The 17,500-nt window shown below is 44.3% G+C and overlaps 1 protein-coding gene across 31 annotated transcripts in view; it reads right to left on the bottom strand.

Annotated features, from left to right (window-relative positions):
* LOC119579530 (microtubule-actin cross-linking factor 1-like) overlaps positions 1–17,500 on the bottom strand; it is a 208,320-nt gene that overhangs the window by 49,754 nt on the left and 141,066 nt on the right. For all 31 annotated transcript variants that reach the window (XM_037927427.1, XM_037927436.1, XM_037927433.1 and 28 more), the window contains 4 exons: positions 8,157–17,500; positions 6,916–7,062; positions 6,231–6,809; positions 5,650–6,083 (listed from right to left, as the gene is read on the bottom strand). The exon at positions 8,157–17,500 is cut by the window's right edge and continues 1,046 nt beyond it. In XM_037927427.1, the coding sequence (XP_037783355.1) occupies positions 5,650–6,083; positions 6,231–6,809; positions 6,916–7,062; positions 8,157–17,500 (10,504 nt within the window). The remainder of the gene's footprint in view (positions 1–5,649; positions 6,084–6,230; positions 6,810–6,915; positions 7,063–8,156) is intronic.

Raw genomic sequence — 17,500 nt, 5'->3', positions numbered from 1 at the left:
AGCACAATGCCAACCCTCCACAACTGCCAACAATGGTTACCATCATCGCAACATCCCCTGAATGTGACACTGACAATACAAGCAAAAAAAAAATGACAGCCACCCTTGGAAATATCCATCATTAGCGTCACGTGAATGCCAAAAAGGCGAGTCACCGAGCGCGACGGGCCGAGACGCTTCAACAAAACCGCCTCCCGGCCTCACAAGAGCCATTCTCATAAGAGCTCATAATCACCTGCCGATCACAATCCCTTAATCTTCGAGGCTGTCGACCGCTATCTCTATTGGACGGCGTCACTCAATCAATCTTAATACATTCTGCTTTTATCTCGGCCTCATGATCGCCGGCTATTCACGGCCACGAAACCTCATTGTTTTCTCGGTCCGGTTCATTCATCGGCCTAAATTTCCCGGTAATAAAACACCAACCAGCGTCGGAACTGTACAATCAAAACCTTTGTTTGCTTCACTGGCTTATCTCGCAAAAGCCATTGTCTGAATCTATCAGAAACATTGCGAATTGTTCACTGGACCATAAATTCTAAATCAACAATGACAAAGATCATGGAAGACTATCAGTATGAATAATTTATACACACAAACAAACAATCCCTACCTGCCAAAATTCCATCCATGCCTCTATTGTCGCTGGGGTTGTATCACTTTTACTTGACACACGATACGTTATCAGACTAGAAGGTAATGACGGCAGCACCAGTGGATCTAAGCTCCATTACCAGTGCCTCATATCACTAATGTATCTACACGAAGCACTCTTCCCCAAGAGTCTCCCTCCCTTCCCAGTGCGGGTCCAGGCAGGTGCGGTGTCTGAGGCGTGTCCTCGCACATACTATGCTTAAGCTCACGGATTATCACTGCTTTTCCTTTCACTAGCCCGCGAATACACACTGTTGCCCGCCACAACTAAGGCCAGACTCAGCTACACTTTGCTTTCATAGTTGGATGTTTATGTTTACAAGATTTCCACGCTCGGATTATCTTTCAAGGCGGCGTCATATCACCTTCGTCGAATAGCGAGCTACATGCTTGCGATGGAATACATCCAGTAATTATTACATCAGTTGTAGAAACAACTGACTGAGCATGTGGCCCCGGGATACGTCAGTGAACACATGTGGTGGGCTAGGAAGGGCTGGCACGGAAATGGGCACGTGGCAGAAAGGGGACCTCGCTTGACCTGGCGCGCCCCTACTGGAGGTATTTTCGGCAAGGTGTTCTCGAGGGGGATGTACATGTCTCTTTCCTCCTGCTTCCTGTCTCCCAATTTACACTCCTCGGTGTTGGTACTTCCTATGGACTGTCCATGGAGGAATAAATATTTCAGTCATTAATTTTAGCATTAGCTGCACCCATTCAAGTTCCGACGTGTTCTTGCACTCACGCACGGCTCAGGTGCCAAGGCGTGAGGCCAGTTGCAACACCTGCACCAGGGTGCCAGGACAGCGTGGGCGGTTCCGTAGCCGGACGCCCACGTGCTGCAACTTGGCACCGTCACACTTCCGAAGTAGTCAATCAGCCGCGAGAGCGACAGCAAACACTACATCTTCGCGAGCAAAGACATTCCGCGCCTGTTTTTGTCAGAGTCGCGTTCGTTCATCATTTTGTTTGTGGAGAAGAAACAACGGAGTCCGTCCTCGAGCTCTGCCCACCTCAACTTCTCACCTCCCTCTCACAGGTCCATCACCCATTATCGTCGCATTCAGACTACGGCCTCGTTCCTCGTTAACCGGCCGGCCTATCACCCCGACGCATCCACTTTCGTAGTTTTCAGACCCGGGACACGATTATGATAAACGACAGGAACGTACCGGGAGCATGATGCCTTTGCTTGGGAACACGGATAACAAAGTGCCACGGCCAATACGTACCAGAATACATTGATATAAATCACAATTATCTCCGACTGCAATCACAAAACAGACGTCTTTTTCCTTCACTTCTCATATCCTATCTTCATATAACATATTTGTTTTAAACCATCTCTTATCTTGTGTAATACCAACTAATAATCATTTAATTTTCATAGATAACGAAGGTACAACACACTCACAGACATAACACTTCAAAGATATTTCCAAAATCAAGTATAAAATAAGCGCATGGTTTGTGTGCGTGTCGGCGGCGGCCAGTTGTGGGATACGCTTAGCGCGGTCCTCTCGCACCGCAGGTTCGCGCGACACTGAGTGGCTGGTGATGGAGAGACCAGAGTGGATTGTGCCATGGCTGCGAGATGCCGCCACTTCTCTCCACTCGGTACTAAGCGGCCACCTCCCACACACCTTCGTATTCCTACAGAGCATCAAATTTCCCATTTTTTCGTTCTAGTCGAATAAGTAAGATTTCTGACGCTGATCCGGGAGGATTAGCAGTGTTTACTTTACCTATTCCAAGTACGACTACCTCCTGACACACCCGATACACAACGTAAACATGTGGGAAGCAAAATTTGAAAATTGTGGATCTTAGCTTGACGGCTCAGGCACCTCGGCAACAAACCTACGCGCACACAACGCCCACATACACTCACAAGGCAACGTTAACACGCATAAAAAAATGCGACAGAGCATTAACGACCCTGCTTCTTGTATTGTTTCTTGTCCCCTGACCATTACCTCGCCCAATGCAAGGTTCCTCGTCACACGAACGTAAGGCGTCGATGCAGCATAACACGGCGAGGCGGACATCTGCGGGTGCCGCCGCCGGCGCCCACGTGGAGGACGACGTCGCGCCGGCACTTCCTCTCCCAGCACGCGTACCTGTTCACCGCCGACGCCGCGGCCGCCACGTTTCTCTTAAACTGAGCTCTTCGGAAGGTAAGAGAGCTAGCCCGTGGTTTACTCAACAGGATTGCATTTAACCGGCATCTCGATTGAAAATTCCTTTTTTACATAAATGGAAATGACGTTGGCAGCGCCGTGGACTTTGACATTAAGAGCCTCTTCCCTCCCTGTCATGCCTCAACCAGTTTCGCCAAATACTGTACACATTGTGTATGTAAATTAAACTGACCTCGACAAACAAGGCAAGTCAGCCGCTCTCCATCACTGAGCTTTTTTCTTCCGATGCAAGCAAATGCAACTCCCCCCTGACTGAGCAATCTGTATCCGCCGGACGCCGAAATCAGCGCGGACAATGATATCTCTCTGGCGCGCGCGTGTGCCTTATCAAGTGGTAAACAGTGGAACAAGACCTGCCTGACGAGTCTTTCCCGCAAGCAGGCGTTACCACAGACCCGGACATGTGACGCTTGGATACAACCCGCCGCCCCAAGCCCGCTCTCTCGGGGCGCCGGGATAACAACCTCTTTACGCATTGCTGTGCATCCAACGCTGTGCACTTCGCACATCGATAACGCCCACTAACCAATCAACCGACCTCTTTCGCCGATTTCTCGCCACTCAGATTACGGTTGAAAGTAATAAATAATTAAATAACGTCATGACTCTACGAAGTATTCATACTGACCATGAGATGATACGCCCAATGCCCGTCGCATTTTGAACCATCTGGCGATCATTAGCGCGCAGCCTACGCCGATGAGCCTAACCACTCATGCCCGGCCCAGCAACCCCTTCTAGTGAACCGTGCCCTTTTTCCGACATATCTCGAGATCTGCCCATCCAGCAGCCGCGTCCATACACAACCCCCATCATATAATCTATTGCGGGCATTCCTTTACCCTAATTAAACTCCAGTCGGCCTCCCACTATTTCCCATACTAACTACTAAAACAATATTTTTCTATTACTTACTTACTTACTATTACTTCTATTACTTAAGGTCTCCCTACACTGCCTGTGTGGCATCACATACAGCATTTAGCTTTCCATACTCACCCATGCTACACCTTTCAACAATAATTTTTTCGAACGCCCCTCCCCTCCCCTCCCCTCCCCTACCTTACCTTCCCTCATACACGCCTTGCATTTCTTCACAACGGCAATGTTTCCCTATTCCTTTCCTCTAGTCGACCTTCATTCTACGCTACTTTTTTATGAATGAAAAGGTTTCCACTGGAGGCAGACCTCGTGGAAACACCGATGACACACCAGTTTGGCGATATTTCGGTAACCACTTATCTCGCTTTCCAATTTCTACCACGGTAGGGGACCTGTCTTATTCTCCCCCCCCCTTTCCCTTTTCCTACCCTTACCTCTACATCTACCCCTACCCCTACCCCTTCCTCTACCCCTACCCCCTACCCCCTCCCCTCTCCCTCGTTACTCGTTTAAGGGACGTCGCGTGAGACGGACCCGTGACCGTAAACAGAACTCGTTACTCATCGCCGCGACGTGTCTAAAATTAGCATCCCATTAGTGTGGATGGGCAGGCACTATAGATGGTTTAGGGGGGGGGCAGTGAGTGCTTCTACCTAATGCTACTAAGGATCACAAAAGAATAAACAGACTCATTAACACTCATTTACAGTTACTTACACTTACACTTACACTTACACTTACACTTACACTTACACTTACACTTACACTTACACACACACACACACACACACACACACACACACACACACACACACACACACACACACACACACAAAGAGAGAGAGAGAGAGAGAGAGAGAGAGAGAGAGAGAGAGAGAGAGAGAGAGAGAGAGAGAGAGAGAGAGAGAGAGAGAGAGAGAGAGAGAGAGAGAGACAGACAGACAGACAGAGAGACAGACAGAGAGAGAGAGAGACAGACAGACACAGAGACAGCCAGAGAGACTGAAACAGCAATGGAGACAGAGACAGAGTGCATATCCACGGATTACATTTACGACTAACCAAGGCCTTCTTCATCCTCAATCTTTTATCACTTATCTTAACATGATGATAATGCTGATGGTGGATGATAAATGGATGCCGAATGATTGATGGCTGATGGATGTTGAAAGATGATCATGAAAGTAACAACAAAACAACAACAACAGTGATAATGGTAAGAGGGAAAAAGGGGAAAACTACCTTTTTTCTACCTAACAATTGCTTCATAATAATCGTTGTAAAATGCCATTTCCATCTTTTTATTATTAAATATTATCTTTCTTACTTTATGAATAATCGTTTTCTTTATCAATAACAACAACAACAACAACAACAACAACAACAACAACAACAACAATAATAACAATAATAATAATTCATACCACTACTACTATTAATAATAACGAACAAAATGAGAAATGAAGTAAAATGATTAATAAAAATGGCCTTTATGAAGATTTTATTTTCTCGCATTTTCCCCACACACTCTGAACAAGCTAATCTCCTTCCTCGTAAAAGTGAGGTTGTGACAGGAACTTTGCTGATCCATTTAAACCTACGAGAAACCAACACAACGGAGTGTTTTTTCGGGAACCCCCATAATATAATATAATAATCAGTGTTGTATGACAATTACAATAACCTACTTATACACTTCACATGATCCTACATCAATCATATCTATTTCTACTAATGCTTGTGATAAGAAATATCAAGTTCCCTAATAACTGATCAATAACATCGGTCACAATAGTTAACGCAGAACGTCCTAACGACTGGTAATGTTATCTTTAGAACACAAAACGAATGCAAATATGAAAACATATCTGACCGAACAAGGACAGGGAAAATAATCGTCTGTACTTACTTTAGCTGCAAGTCGATGCTCGAGAGCCAGGCCATGAGCGAGTCCAGACCCTCCTGCACGCCCTGGCACTGCACAAGGGCGGTGTCCAGCTCCTGGCAGCGGTGGGCCAGGCGATCAGCCAGCTCATTGTATCTCTCGTAGAGTTCTTCAGGCGGGCGCTCGATGGCGTCCTTCTCGTTGGCATCGAGCTCCCCCTCCAGTGCACGTAGCAGCGCCGCCGCCGTTCCACGACAATTGTCGAAGAGGCGAGACTGGGCCACGACGTCGTTGTTGATGGCCTTCGTCTTGTCCAGCTGATCCTGGACGCTCTTGGGCTCTGCTCCTACGGGTTCCTGAAGGATTCTGGTAATCTTGACATCGGTGTCCTTCAACCAGCGTATGGCCTTCTCAATGGATTCAGTGTAATCACGCTGTTTGTTGCCGACACTTGTAACCTGATACAAAATGAATAAATGTTATTCCTGTTTTTTACATAAATCAAAGTTACAACACAAGAAACTTCTGAATTTATATAAACAATTATTATAACAATAATGCAATAATAGCATTAGGCAGTTAGCTCGTACGTATTCTGAACTGACCTTATCAACTAGTTTGTTGGCTCTGGCTAGCAGATCCTTAAACTCAGCCGTGACGTCATCGGCGGCATCGCGGACTACCGAGTCGGGATCAGCTTGCAAAACTGGGTATCGCTCTGGCAGTGAAGTGCGGAAGTTGTTGACTGTGCGGAGGTACACACTGGACTCATCCAAGAACTTCTGGGTGGCCATGGTGATGAAGCGGAGGTCAGCCTGGTGGGCAATGACATCACCCAGGAAGTCTCGGCATCCCTGTTCATGGTTCTTGATTTTGTTGAGGTCTGAGCAAAGGCGCTCTTTCTCAATCAAAGTCTTAGTTGCCTGCCTCAGCCATGTTTGGAAGAGAGCAATCTCCTTTTCATACTTGGAGAACTCCTCCATAGCAGTGGTAAGACGGCGGTGGGTGGTATCGGCCTGGTCAACACACTTGTCATAGCGCTGCTTCAGCCTAGTGGCAGCCATGTCCAGAGACTCCAGTTCCTCACGGGACAGAGCATCACCACCCTGGTTCACCACCTGGCGTACTCCATCCAGGCAGGTTCCAAGAGGACGGAACATCTCGTCCAACTCATCTTTGATTGCCTGCACAATACAAAATACAGTTTTAATTTAAAGGCTGTGACTTATTTCTGCTCATAAATTCATTTTATTGAGACAACTCATCAGTGATCAATATCTCTATCCTCACCTTAACAGTGTTGATCTGGTTACGAAGACCATTGGCATTCTCGCTGACTGGCTCTTGTTCTGCCAGACGCCGTTCGATCTCACTCACTTGGTCCATCATGTCTACTATTGTAGCATCACACTGCTTGTACTTCTCGATCATTGCTTGCTGCAAGGCACATACAACAAACATGTTAAAGAGAGATTGTGACGCAGTAGCTTGTCCTCGTCTTGTCCACAACTCTAAACACTAGAGGTCATCATTGGTCACCCTATAGGTCACCAGGATGACATAAGCATTACAAAGTCATGGACAAAATGAGGTTATTGCAACTGCGCCAACATAAAAAAGAAAAAAAACACAACAGCTTCACGCTACGTGCTTTGTGAACACAAAGATACAAATACAATGCTTTAAATGCTTTGGATGCAACAAGGTCAGCAAACGATACATAGCAAAAAAATAACAAAATAATGTAGACAGAGAGAGAAACAACGTTAGTAAAGCCTCTATAGAATAAGAGGGTGTAGGTGTGTGCAGGTGTAGAATGAAGGTGTAGGAGGGAAGGACAAAGGGAATAGGGGCAGGGGGGACAGTAGGTCACATGGTTGGGAGGTCACATAAGCCACGGAGGGCAGGCAGTCACAAAAGCCCACGATCCATGACAGTCAGCACGAAAAGTCGTTTTGCTCATAGAACGACTTAGCTGCAGGCACATAGAAAACCTCTGTAGCGCCATAGAAAATAAAAAGTCATAAAATACATCAAAACAAAACAAAACCGAAAAAAGAAAAAATACAGAACATAATGTGCAGCAAAATAAGAACCTTAAAAGCTACCTTAACGCTACAAAAATAAGCCACATATTCAGCCAAAATTTAAAATTCAGAGCTATAAAAACCTGGAAAAAACAAGGTAAAAAGTACTGGTTAGTCACCGTTTACCAGTTTTAGTTAGCAGGCTTAGTACTTACATTAAATTTAGGTTAGTTCCAAACAAAACCAAATATAACCTCAGGCAAAAATAATATATAAGATGGTATTAACTTTAGGCTGCGGTCATTCATACAGATACCAATAGGATGAGTACTATAAGCCACTATTGCCTTGAATAAATACTTGTGCAGCCAACAATGTATTAGCGGTAGCAATAAATACAGTACAATGGTAGTACTAGGGTGGCTACATAAAAAAAGAGCATTAGGATATGGTAGCCGGTGAGTGCAGATTCATTCCCCAAGCGTAGGTATTTGTGCAGCTTACCCGCGCTTGGGCGGTGAGCAGGTAGCCCTGGCGACGAGCCTCAGGTAGTGGGTAGTGAGTGCCTGAGGTAGGGTCTATCACAGCACCACCCTGATCGTCCAGCAAACCAGTACGTGTAGCCTCAGCAATGCCTTGGATGCTGCCACTAGCGGGACACTTTACCATGGTTGTTGTGCTGTCGATCAATCCACAAGATATTGCTTCTCGCAGGGATATATGCTTTTTCTCGTGAGGGTTGAGCAAGTGCCCAGTTTTCTCATCAAAGAGACCATAGTCTAGTGCCTCTAAGAGAGCTAAACCACGGCGTGGTGTGATGATGAGTCCAGAGTCCATTGCAGCAGCGATAGTTAGTAGGTGACTAGTAGCCGTATTATAAACCATGCCCTTATCAGCATCAACAGCACCTACTTCACAGGCTTCAGGTAGCTGAAGAAGTTGCCTGCTTCGAGTATTCTTTACAAGGACAGTCTTGGGGTCAATCAGACCAAGACGGCAGGTTTCTCGAAGATTTAGAACCTCCTTTGAGTTGGGATCAATAAACATTCCTGTCTCTGTGTTCAGGTGGCCCTTGTCAATAGCTTCATCAAATGATAAAGGCTCTCTAAGGAAAACAATCGTTCCTTGGTCGAAGATTATGCACAAGGTCTTTAGAGTACCAGTTTGTGGGTCAAACATAGCACGCTTTTTCAGGTCAACAAGCCCTTCCTGGATGGCTCTCTTAAGAGTTTTGTATCTACCTGTTCTTGGATCCTTAATCACTGCAGAATCTGGATCCACTAGTTCAAACCGAAGAGCTTCCTCCAGTGTATACTCAATTCCTGTTTCTGGATCTGTGTATGTCCCTTTTTCAAAATCTATGGATCCCTCACGAACAGCCTGCATGAAACTTTTGGGCTTGCCTACAGTTACAATAAGACCTCTGTCAAAGGCTACATTGAGAGGGTAAGATTTCTTTGTTTGAGGATCTGTAACCATGCCCTTGGAGACATCAATATCCAGATCCTCAACAGCAGCACGTATACTTTTAATTGTGCTGTCTGCAGGATTCTTCAGGGCTGTTGTGTTTCCATCAATGAGAGAATGATCAATGGCCTCAGCCAGGTCCAGCCTGTCTCCTACACATGGCTCTACCAATCGGCCTGTTTCTGGTGTGTACAAGCAATAGCTCAAAGCTTCTTCCACAGTAAGAGGTCGTTTAGATGTAACTATGAGCTTCTTTTCTACAGCCTCCTCAAGTGTGAGCTCTTCTCTCGACTCAGGCATAACATATCTCCCTTTAACATCATCAATAAGACCTTCCCCTACAGCAATATTCAGCTTCATGAAACGAGGTTTGCTAGCATCTCTAATAATTGACACAGATGGCTCTATTATGTTTTGCTTACAGGCATCAGCTAAAGTCAATTTCCTTCCTGTGTTAGGCTGTATCATTCTACCCGATTTAGGATCGCAGAAACCCATGGTAACAGCATCATACAGACTCTGAGGTTTATCAATATCCAGGATCATTCCATGGTCAAGAGCATCCATTAAGGTAAGAGTACATCCAGATTTCGGGTCATTGAATTTGCCAAGCCGACGGTCAATGATACCCTCCCTGCAGGTTTGCACTAGTGAAAGACATGTTGAAGAATTACTATCCCAATAACATGGAAGGCTTGGGTTGATTACAAGGCGTCTCATAGCCTCATGTAAGGTTATTTTCTTTCCTGTGTTGACATCTGTAAGGAGTCCCTGTTCATCATCTAATAACCCTTGATGCAAGGCACGTTGAAGTGACATGGCAACACGACTGTCAACAATCAGAGCTAGTTCATATGCTTCCAATATAGTGTGTTGGGTGCCTGTCTGGTGGTTCTTGACCAGAGCAGTCTCACCATCAATGAGATCACATTCAATAGCTTCTCTAATGTTAACCTTCTTAAGGCGGCCAGAAAGCGTGTCTTTCACATGTGTTGAGTCTGGATCAATCATCTGTACAGCTAGAGCTTCAGACAGAGTTATCCATTCCCCAGTAGATGGACTCAAGAACCTACCACTCTCCTCATCATAGAGTTCTTTCATGATCACTACTCTGAGAGCCATTGGCATCTGAGCCTCCATAAGATAATCCTGCTCAAATGCATCCTTGAAATTCATCTTTTTAATTCTGCCAAAGTTTATCATGCCAGTTCTTGTATCAACAAGATCATTTGAAGTGGCCTGTTTGAAACTCATTAATTTCTCTGTGTTGGGATCACGAGCCAGGGTTGTGCTAGTGTCAATAATGCCGCTGCGAATGGCCTTGTGAACAGTCAGTTGATCTTGAGATACAGGGCTTGTAACACGACCAGTGCTTGGGTTGTAGAGGCCTTTGGTCACAGCCTGATACAAAGTAAAGGTAGTTTTACCTTCTACCACTACACCCTTTGATAATGCTTCTGTTAGTTCTACATCGGCACCAGTTACAGGGTCCCTAAAAGTACCAGTAACAGGATCAATCAAGCCTGATTTAATTGCTTCTTCCAAGCTTATTGTCTCTCCAGTTCGAGGGTCCTTTATAGTTAAACATGAAGCATCAACAACATCTCTTTCAATTGCATCCTTAATGGTAATTCGATCTCCATCTACAGTGATCAGACCTGTTTCTGGGTCATAGAGACCATCCTCAATAATTTGGAGCAATGAGAATGTACCCACAATAGTTATCAAGTAACCTTTTTTCACTGCTATATCAAGGCTCATCTCTTCTGGCTGAAGTAACTTGCCAGAATCACCATCCAATATGGACTTGTCAAGTGCATCTTTTATGGTATAAGTTTCCTCATCGATCTTAACTCTACAAACACTTGTGTCCACTAATCTGCAAGCCATGGAGTCATTCAGTGTCAACTCATCACCTTCACAAGCATCATAGAATGTACCTTCTGTGGGATCATACATTTCACCAAGAACAGCATCAGTAAGAGGAACAGATGTACGGTGAGTCACAATTAATTTTTGTTTCACTGCTTCATCCAAAGGTATAAACAAGTTGCTCTTGGTATTTTTGAACTTTCCATTCTGAGCTACTACTAGATCAAGCAGCAGAGCATCATCAAGTGTAATGTATTTGTCTGCTTTGGTGTCCTTGCAGAGGGTGATGAAGGCATTCACTATACCTCTTTTTACAGCCTCATCCACATCAAGCTTTTGTTTGGTTAAGTTATCATTAATTTTGCCAGACTTCTTATCATAAAGACCTTTGTTTACCACAGCCACCAAGGACATTGCCTTTCTCTTAGGAACCAAAATTCCTTTAGATAAGGCTGTTGTTAAATCCATTTCACAACCTGTCTCTGGATCAGTGTATTTGGCTGAATCTAGGTCAATCAGCCCCATTTCAACTGCTTCCTTCAAGGAGGTTACATCCTCATTCCTTGGATCATATATATGGACGGTAGCAGGATCTAGAAGGCCACTCTTCAAAGCTTCACCAACTGTCATGGATTCTCCAGTTCCAGGATTCATAAACATTCCTGTGTCTAGGTTCAGAAGACCCTTTCCAATGGCATCATCCAAAGAAGCAACAGCTACGGGTTTTTCTTCTGTTGGTTCCTTTTTCTCATCAGGTTTAATGAGACCCTTCTGGGCAGCTTCAAAGAATGTAAGGGACTCTCCAGTCTGAGGATCTACCACTTCTCCTGTTGTTGGACTTACAATTCCCTTATCAAGAGCTTCCTGAAGTGGTATCTCCTTTCCAGTTGTGGGATCTTTCACTACTGTAAGTTCTGAGTTGAAGGCAGAATTCTCTATTGCTTGCTGGAACGAGATTTCTTTACCAGTGTCTGGATCAACAAAGTTGCCACTATTAGGATCATACTGACCTTTCTCAGCCATCACCTTAGGATCCAAAGTCCTGACAACTTCTGTTATAATTGTGATTTCCTCAACAATCCAGATCTCAGTCCGACTACGAATTTCAATTACAGTCACTAGGGTAACAAACTCTTCAATTATGGCACGCCTTAAAGGTTGTCTCTTTCCTGTGGAGGGGGATACAACCACACACAAATCTACATCAATGTAACGTCCCTCCATTGCATTTCTTAAGGTCATTTTCTGACCAACCTCAACCACTGGTAGAGAAACTTCATCCTCGGATTGCATGGATGGTCTTTTAAGCATGTCCTCTGCTGTCTTAGCTGGTTGATACTCTTCTATGATCTCAGTCACAATAGTTTTCTTTTCTGCAGATGATGATTTTATCTTATCATGAGCCACCTTAATAACTTCTTTAACAGCCATTCCAGCAAGTACTGGTGCACCAATAACTGCAAGCAGACCCATCTTCACAGCATCCTTAACCTTTACCTTTGATCCTGTTTTGGCATCAATAAAGTCGCCAGCTTCCACATCAATTACACCTTTATCCACAGCCTCTTTAGTCGACAATGCCTGGCCACTCTTTGTGTCGTAGACCATTGCTTCTGGATCAATTACTCCTTTATCAACTGCTTCTTCAAGTGTTAACAGAGTACCTGACTGGGGATCTTTAAACTTCCCAGACTTCTCATGATAGATTGTTGAGAAGGCTTGCATAATATTGATTTTACTGGTAACTTCAGTAGAAGGTGCTGGTTCCATGGGCTCCACAAGACCTTTTTGAATGGCTTTATCAATTGGAATAACATTGCCTGTGTTAGGATCTTCAAATGTTCCTTTAGCAAAGTCAATGAGTCCTTGTTCTGCTGCCTCTCTAAATGTTGGTTTTTCCTCATACTCCTCTGTGCCAAGATCTTCAACAATGCCTCTTTTCTTTGCCTCTTCTATAGACAGTATCTCACCAGTTTTTTCATTTTTCACTTCTGTAGGGCTGATAAGTATATATCCAGTTTCGACTTTTACTGTGGTGGTGGTAATAGTTTCGTAAGTCCTTACTGTTTCTGTTATTACTTCTTGGCTGATAACAGTTTCTTCTGGTGACAAAACAGTTGTCATTGGCTTAATTTGAAGCAATCCACTTTCAACAGCATTTTCAACAGGAACCTCTTGTCCTGTGTTTGGTATGGTGAATGTGCAGGATTCTGTATCAATTAGTTTACAGTCAAGAGCCTGGGTTACTTGAACACTCTCTGGCAGAATAGGGCAAGGCAATGCCATAATGAAATCATTCTCAATAGCTGTTTTCAGTAGCTGACGATCTGTTGTTACAGGATTAATTATTTCTTTATTGTCAGCATCGACAAGGCCTCGTTGCAAAGCAACAGGGAAGGTCATTCCCACAGGAGGAAGCCAATCTACCCTGGCAACGGTTGGTGTAACGAAGACATTATCCATATCGACTGCCTCCAAAATTGACACAGGTCCTTTAGAAACATTTACTTGACCACTGGTTGGGTCAATAATACCTCTCTTCATAGCTTCCTCCAGAGTAATGATTTCTTGTGTATTTGGCTCAATAACCTGTGAAATAGGGTCAATGATATCACAAAGAACTGCCTCACTAAGAGTTAAACTGGTTCCAGTCTCAGGGTGAATGAATTTCTGAGAATCTTTGTCAAGGAGACCCTGTGTTACAACTTCTGGGAGAGTAACACTGCGCCCAACAGGAATCAACACATTACCAGTGTTCCTGTCAAGAACACCCCTTTCGACAGCCTCTGTAATTGTTAATGGCTCTCCTCGCGCAATATCAAGCACAGCTCCTGTATCCCCATCAATCTTCTTCAGTTTGAGGGCTTCTTCTAAGGTTATTGATTCACCATCTGGTCCACGGAATGTATTTGGATCTTCGAGGATGGCAGCAGTGTTTTCATCAACAACACCCTTTGATGCTGCTTGCTTGGGTTTCATAGTCTTCCTGCGGACTTTTTGAAGTCTGACAGGTTTCCCTTCATGGTCAGGGCTTGGTAAAGACTTCGCTCGTCCTATAGCAACACTGAATTTGGGTTCAGTTGTAACACGTTCTCTGGTCTTTTCCCCAAGAGACATTTTCCTATCACCAAAATCATCAGGACTGGGGGTTTCAAGTTTGGTGGGGTCTTTTGAATCTGTAAGATCACCTTCAACTTCAAGCTTCCCATTAACTTCCTCTGGAGACAAGCCTTCTGGCACTTCCTTTTTAGGTGAACCTGCCTTACTCGGTGAACTAGATTCTTCAGGTTCCTTGGTTTTCTGCACATCGTCGTCTGTCTCTTGCAGCACAGATTTTTCTGGAGAACTACGTACAGGTGATGTTTTTGTAGGTGAACTTCTTGTAACTGGTGAGACTGCCTCTTCAAGCAAAGGAGTCTTTTCAGGTGAACCTGCTTTTACAGGAGATGAGATCTTCTCTGGTGAACCTGCCCTTCCAGGCGATTCAGCTTTTACAGGTGAAGATACTTTCTCTGGTGTCCCTGCCTTTGTAGGCGAAGGTGTCTTCTCAGGTGTTCCTGCCCTTACAGGTGATCCTGCCTTCACAGGTGAAGGTGCCTTTTCAGGTGATCCTGCTCTCACAGGTGAAGGTACCTTCTCAGGAGATCCTGCTCTCACAGGTGAAGGTGCCTTCTCTGGTGACCCTGCTCTCACAGGTGAAAGTGCCCCCTCAGGTGACCCTGCTTTCATGGGTGACAGGATCTTCTCTGGTGATCCTGCCTTCAAAACCACTTCTATTCCATCTTTACTGGTGTCCTCAGGGCCTAGAATTTGATATTCCTTTTCATGTGGAATAGTAATCATATCCTCTTCTGATACCTTTTCATCCTGTACCTCAACAATTCTTTCTTGAGCAGAACTCTTAATTTCCTCCAGTTCTTCTGGAGAAATTAGTCCCTCTGCAAAGGCTTCCTCTGGGGTCATCTCCCGGCCAGTCACAGGATCTTGAAGAACAATATCTGTCTCTACAACTGTTGTGGACTTAATTGTTGATTCCTTCCTTTTACCAACAACGGTCTCCAAAGTTTCCTCTTCACTTTGAGAATCAGTAATAACTTCAACACTCTCTTCAATAATGATTTCTGTGCCTGTTTTGGGGTCAATCTTTTTCACCTTCTTAATACCCTTCTTGATAGCCTGTGCAGCTGCAACGCCAGCAATAACAGGGGCACCTATAACAGCAGCTATTCCTAAGACACCATATTTTGCAGCATCTGTAAGGGACAGCTTGCGACCAGTCTTATCTTTATATTCACCAGACTCCTTATCAATGATCCCCTTCCTCATGGCCTCACTGATATTGAGATCTCGTCCAGAATATGGATCCTTTACTTTAACTCCAGTTGGCTGAATCTTGCCTTCCTTCACAGCTGTCACCACATCAACAACAGACCCATCATCCAGCTGAACACTACCCTGTGTAGGATCAAACATCATGCCAGGTTTAATTTCGACAGGAGCTGAATCAACAACTGCTTCATTAGTTTTAATTTCTGTAAATATGTTTGAAGCATCACCTGACACCTGAACTTTGTCTGGCTGTCCCTCAACACTTGTGATCTGAATAACACGTCCAGATGCAAACTCTTGGGAATCTGTGCGATCTTTGAGAATTACAAATTTCTTAGTAATAGCTTCTTGCATAGTAAGCCTTCTGTTAGAAGTAGACTCACTGTCTGGATACTTTCCTGTAGCATCAAGAATTTTCTTGTCTAAAGCTCTGGTTAAAGCAATAATTCGACCATTCTTAGGGTCAACTACCTCTGCTGATCTTGGATCAATTATTCCTATCTTGACACACTCCTCAAAACTCACCAACCTGTCTGTGCCAGGGATGGTAAAGAGACCCATTACTGGATCATACAGTTTTTCAGCAATAGCTTCCTTAAGGTACCATCCATCTGGTGGCAATTCAAGTGTTCTGGTCTTAGCAGTGTAACTCTCATTTAGTACAGATGTTGTGCCTGTAAGTGATGCCCCTGATGATGTCATATCTAAATCATCAACATTGCCCATAGCACTGTCAACAGAATCAGCTGGGGACCTAAAAGAAGTTTTTGTGCCTGGTGGCATTTTCTCTGGGGACACAATTACCCTACCTGTTCTTCCTTTTTCTGGAGATGTGGGAGTAGATTCATCAGTTTTCAATGGAGACTCTGGACCTATACCACTGGATTTCATTGGAGAATCTGCTCTTGAGCCAAAAGATTTAGTTAGAGATTCCCTAGAATCAGAATAAGGTGACCCCTGTCTTGAACTGAAAGACTTTGAAGGTGAATCTGGCCCTGACTTTGAGGGTGAACCTTCTCTTGAAGAAGAAGTTTGGAAAAGTGTGTCTGGTCTCTTGTCTAATGATGTTTCAGTTCCCTCAGAACTTGTTATTGACTTGTCTCTATCAATTTTTTCAGGTGATGAAGGAGAACTCTCTCTTTCAGAGTCTGTTCTAGCAGCCTTTACTGGACTTGGTGACTTTCCAGGAGATAGATGACGTTTTGTAGCCTCCCTTGTTGGCGATATTGAACCACTAAGGGAATCTGCAGTAGATTCATCACTAGGTAGGGTAGTGGGCCATTCTGAAGACAAAGTTACAAGACCTTGTTGAATAGCCTCATCTAGAGGAATAGTCTTATCAGTTTCAGGATCATGGTATGTGCCTTGGACCTCATCAACAAGACCTTTGCTTCGGGCCTCTTTTAATGTAATTCTAGATTCTGTTGTTAGAACTCCAGTGGTCTTGACTGTCACATACCTCTTAATAGTCTTGGTAATTGTAGCAGTAGTGACGGTTACACTCAAAAGACCCTTCAGCGTGGCAGCTCCTTCAGGGGTCACTAAACCTGTATTCACTGCATCCTCAAGTGCAACAGCCTTTCCACTTGTGGGATGAAGAATCTCACCACTGTTAGGATCAAGTCGTCCAGATAATACTGCATCTACTACATTCATTTCATTTCCTCCCTCATCAACCATACCTATATTCATCTTAAGTGTTTCAAGTATTTGTGGTTGGATCATCTTAGCTGCTACAGCATCTTCTAGGGTCATGGTCTTACCTGTTCTTTGGTCTTTGAATAACCCAGTTTTTGGACTGATAACATCTTTGAGCAGAGCCATCTTGAAGCTAATATAGTCGCCTGTTTCAGGATCTTTTATGCCATCTATATCAAAGATTGTTTTAGTACACACTGATGTAATAAGCCCCTTGTTCACAGCATCAATCAGACTCATAACTTCTCCACTCTCGGTGTCACGATATTTTCCCTCAGGTAGTATCACAGAAAACATCAAGGCCTCAGGAAGAGTAAGAAGGGTCTTTGCAGCAGTGTCCTTCACTGATTTCAGGTCAACATCTACAATGCCCTTCCCTACTGCTTCCAGTAAGGGAACATAATCCTTAATCTGAGGATCCTGAATGTGCCCATTCGCATCTAAGATTTTAAGATCATTGCAGTCTTTCAGTGTATAGGGTC

Source organism: Penaeus monodon, chromosome 12 (assembly GCF_015228065.2).
Source record: "Penaeus monodon isolate SGIC_2016 chromosome 12, NSTDA_Pmon_1, whole genome shotgun sequence".
Taxonomy (NCBI): Eukaryota; Metazoa; Arthropoda; class Malacostraca; order Decapoda; family Penaeidae; genus Penaeus; species Penaeus monodon.
This window is presented reverse-complemented; position numbering and strand designations above follow the sequence as displayed.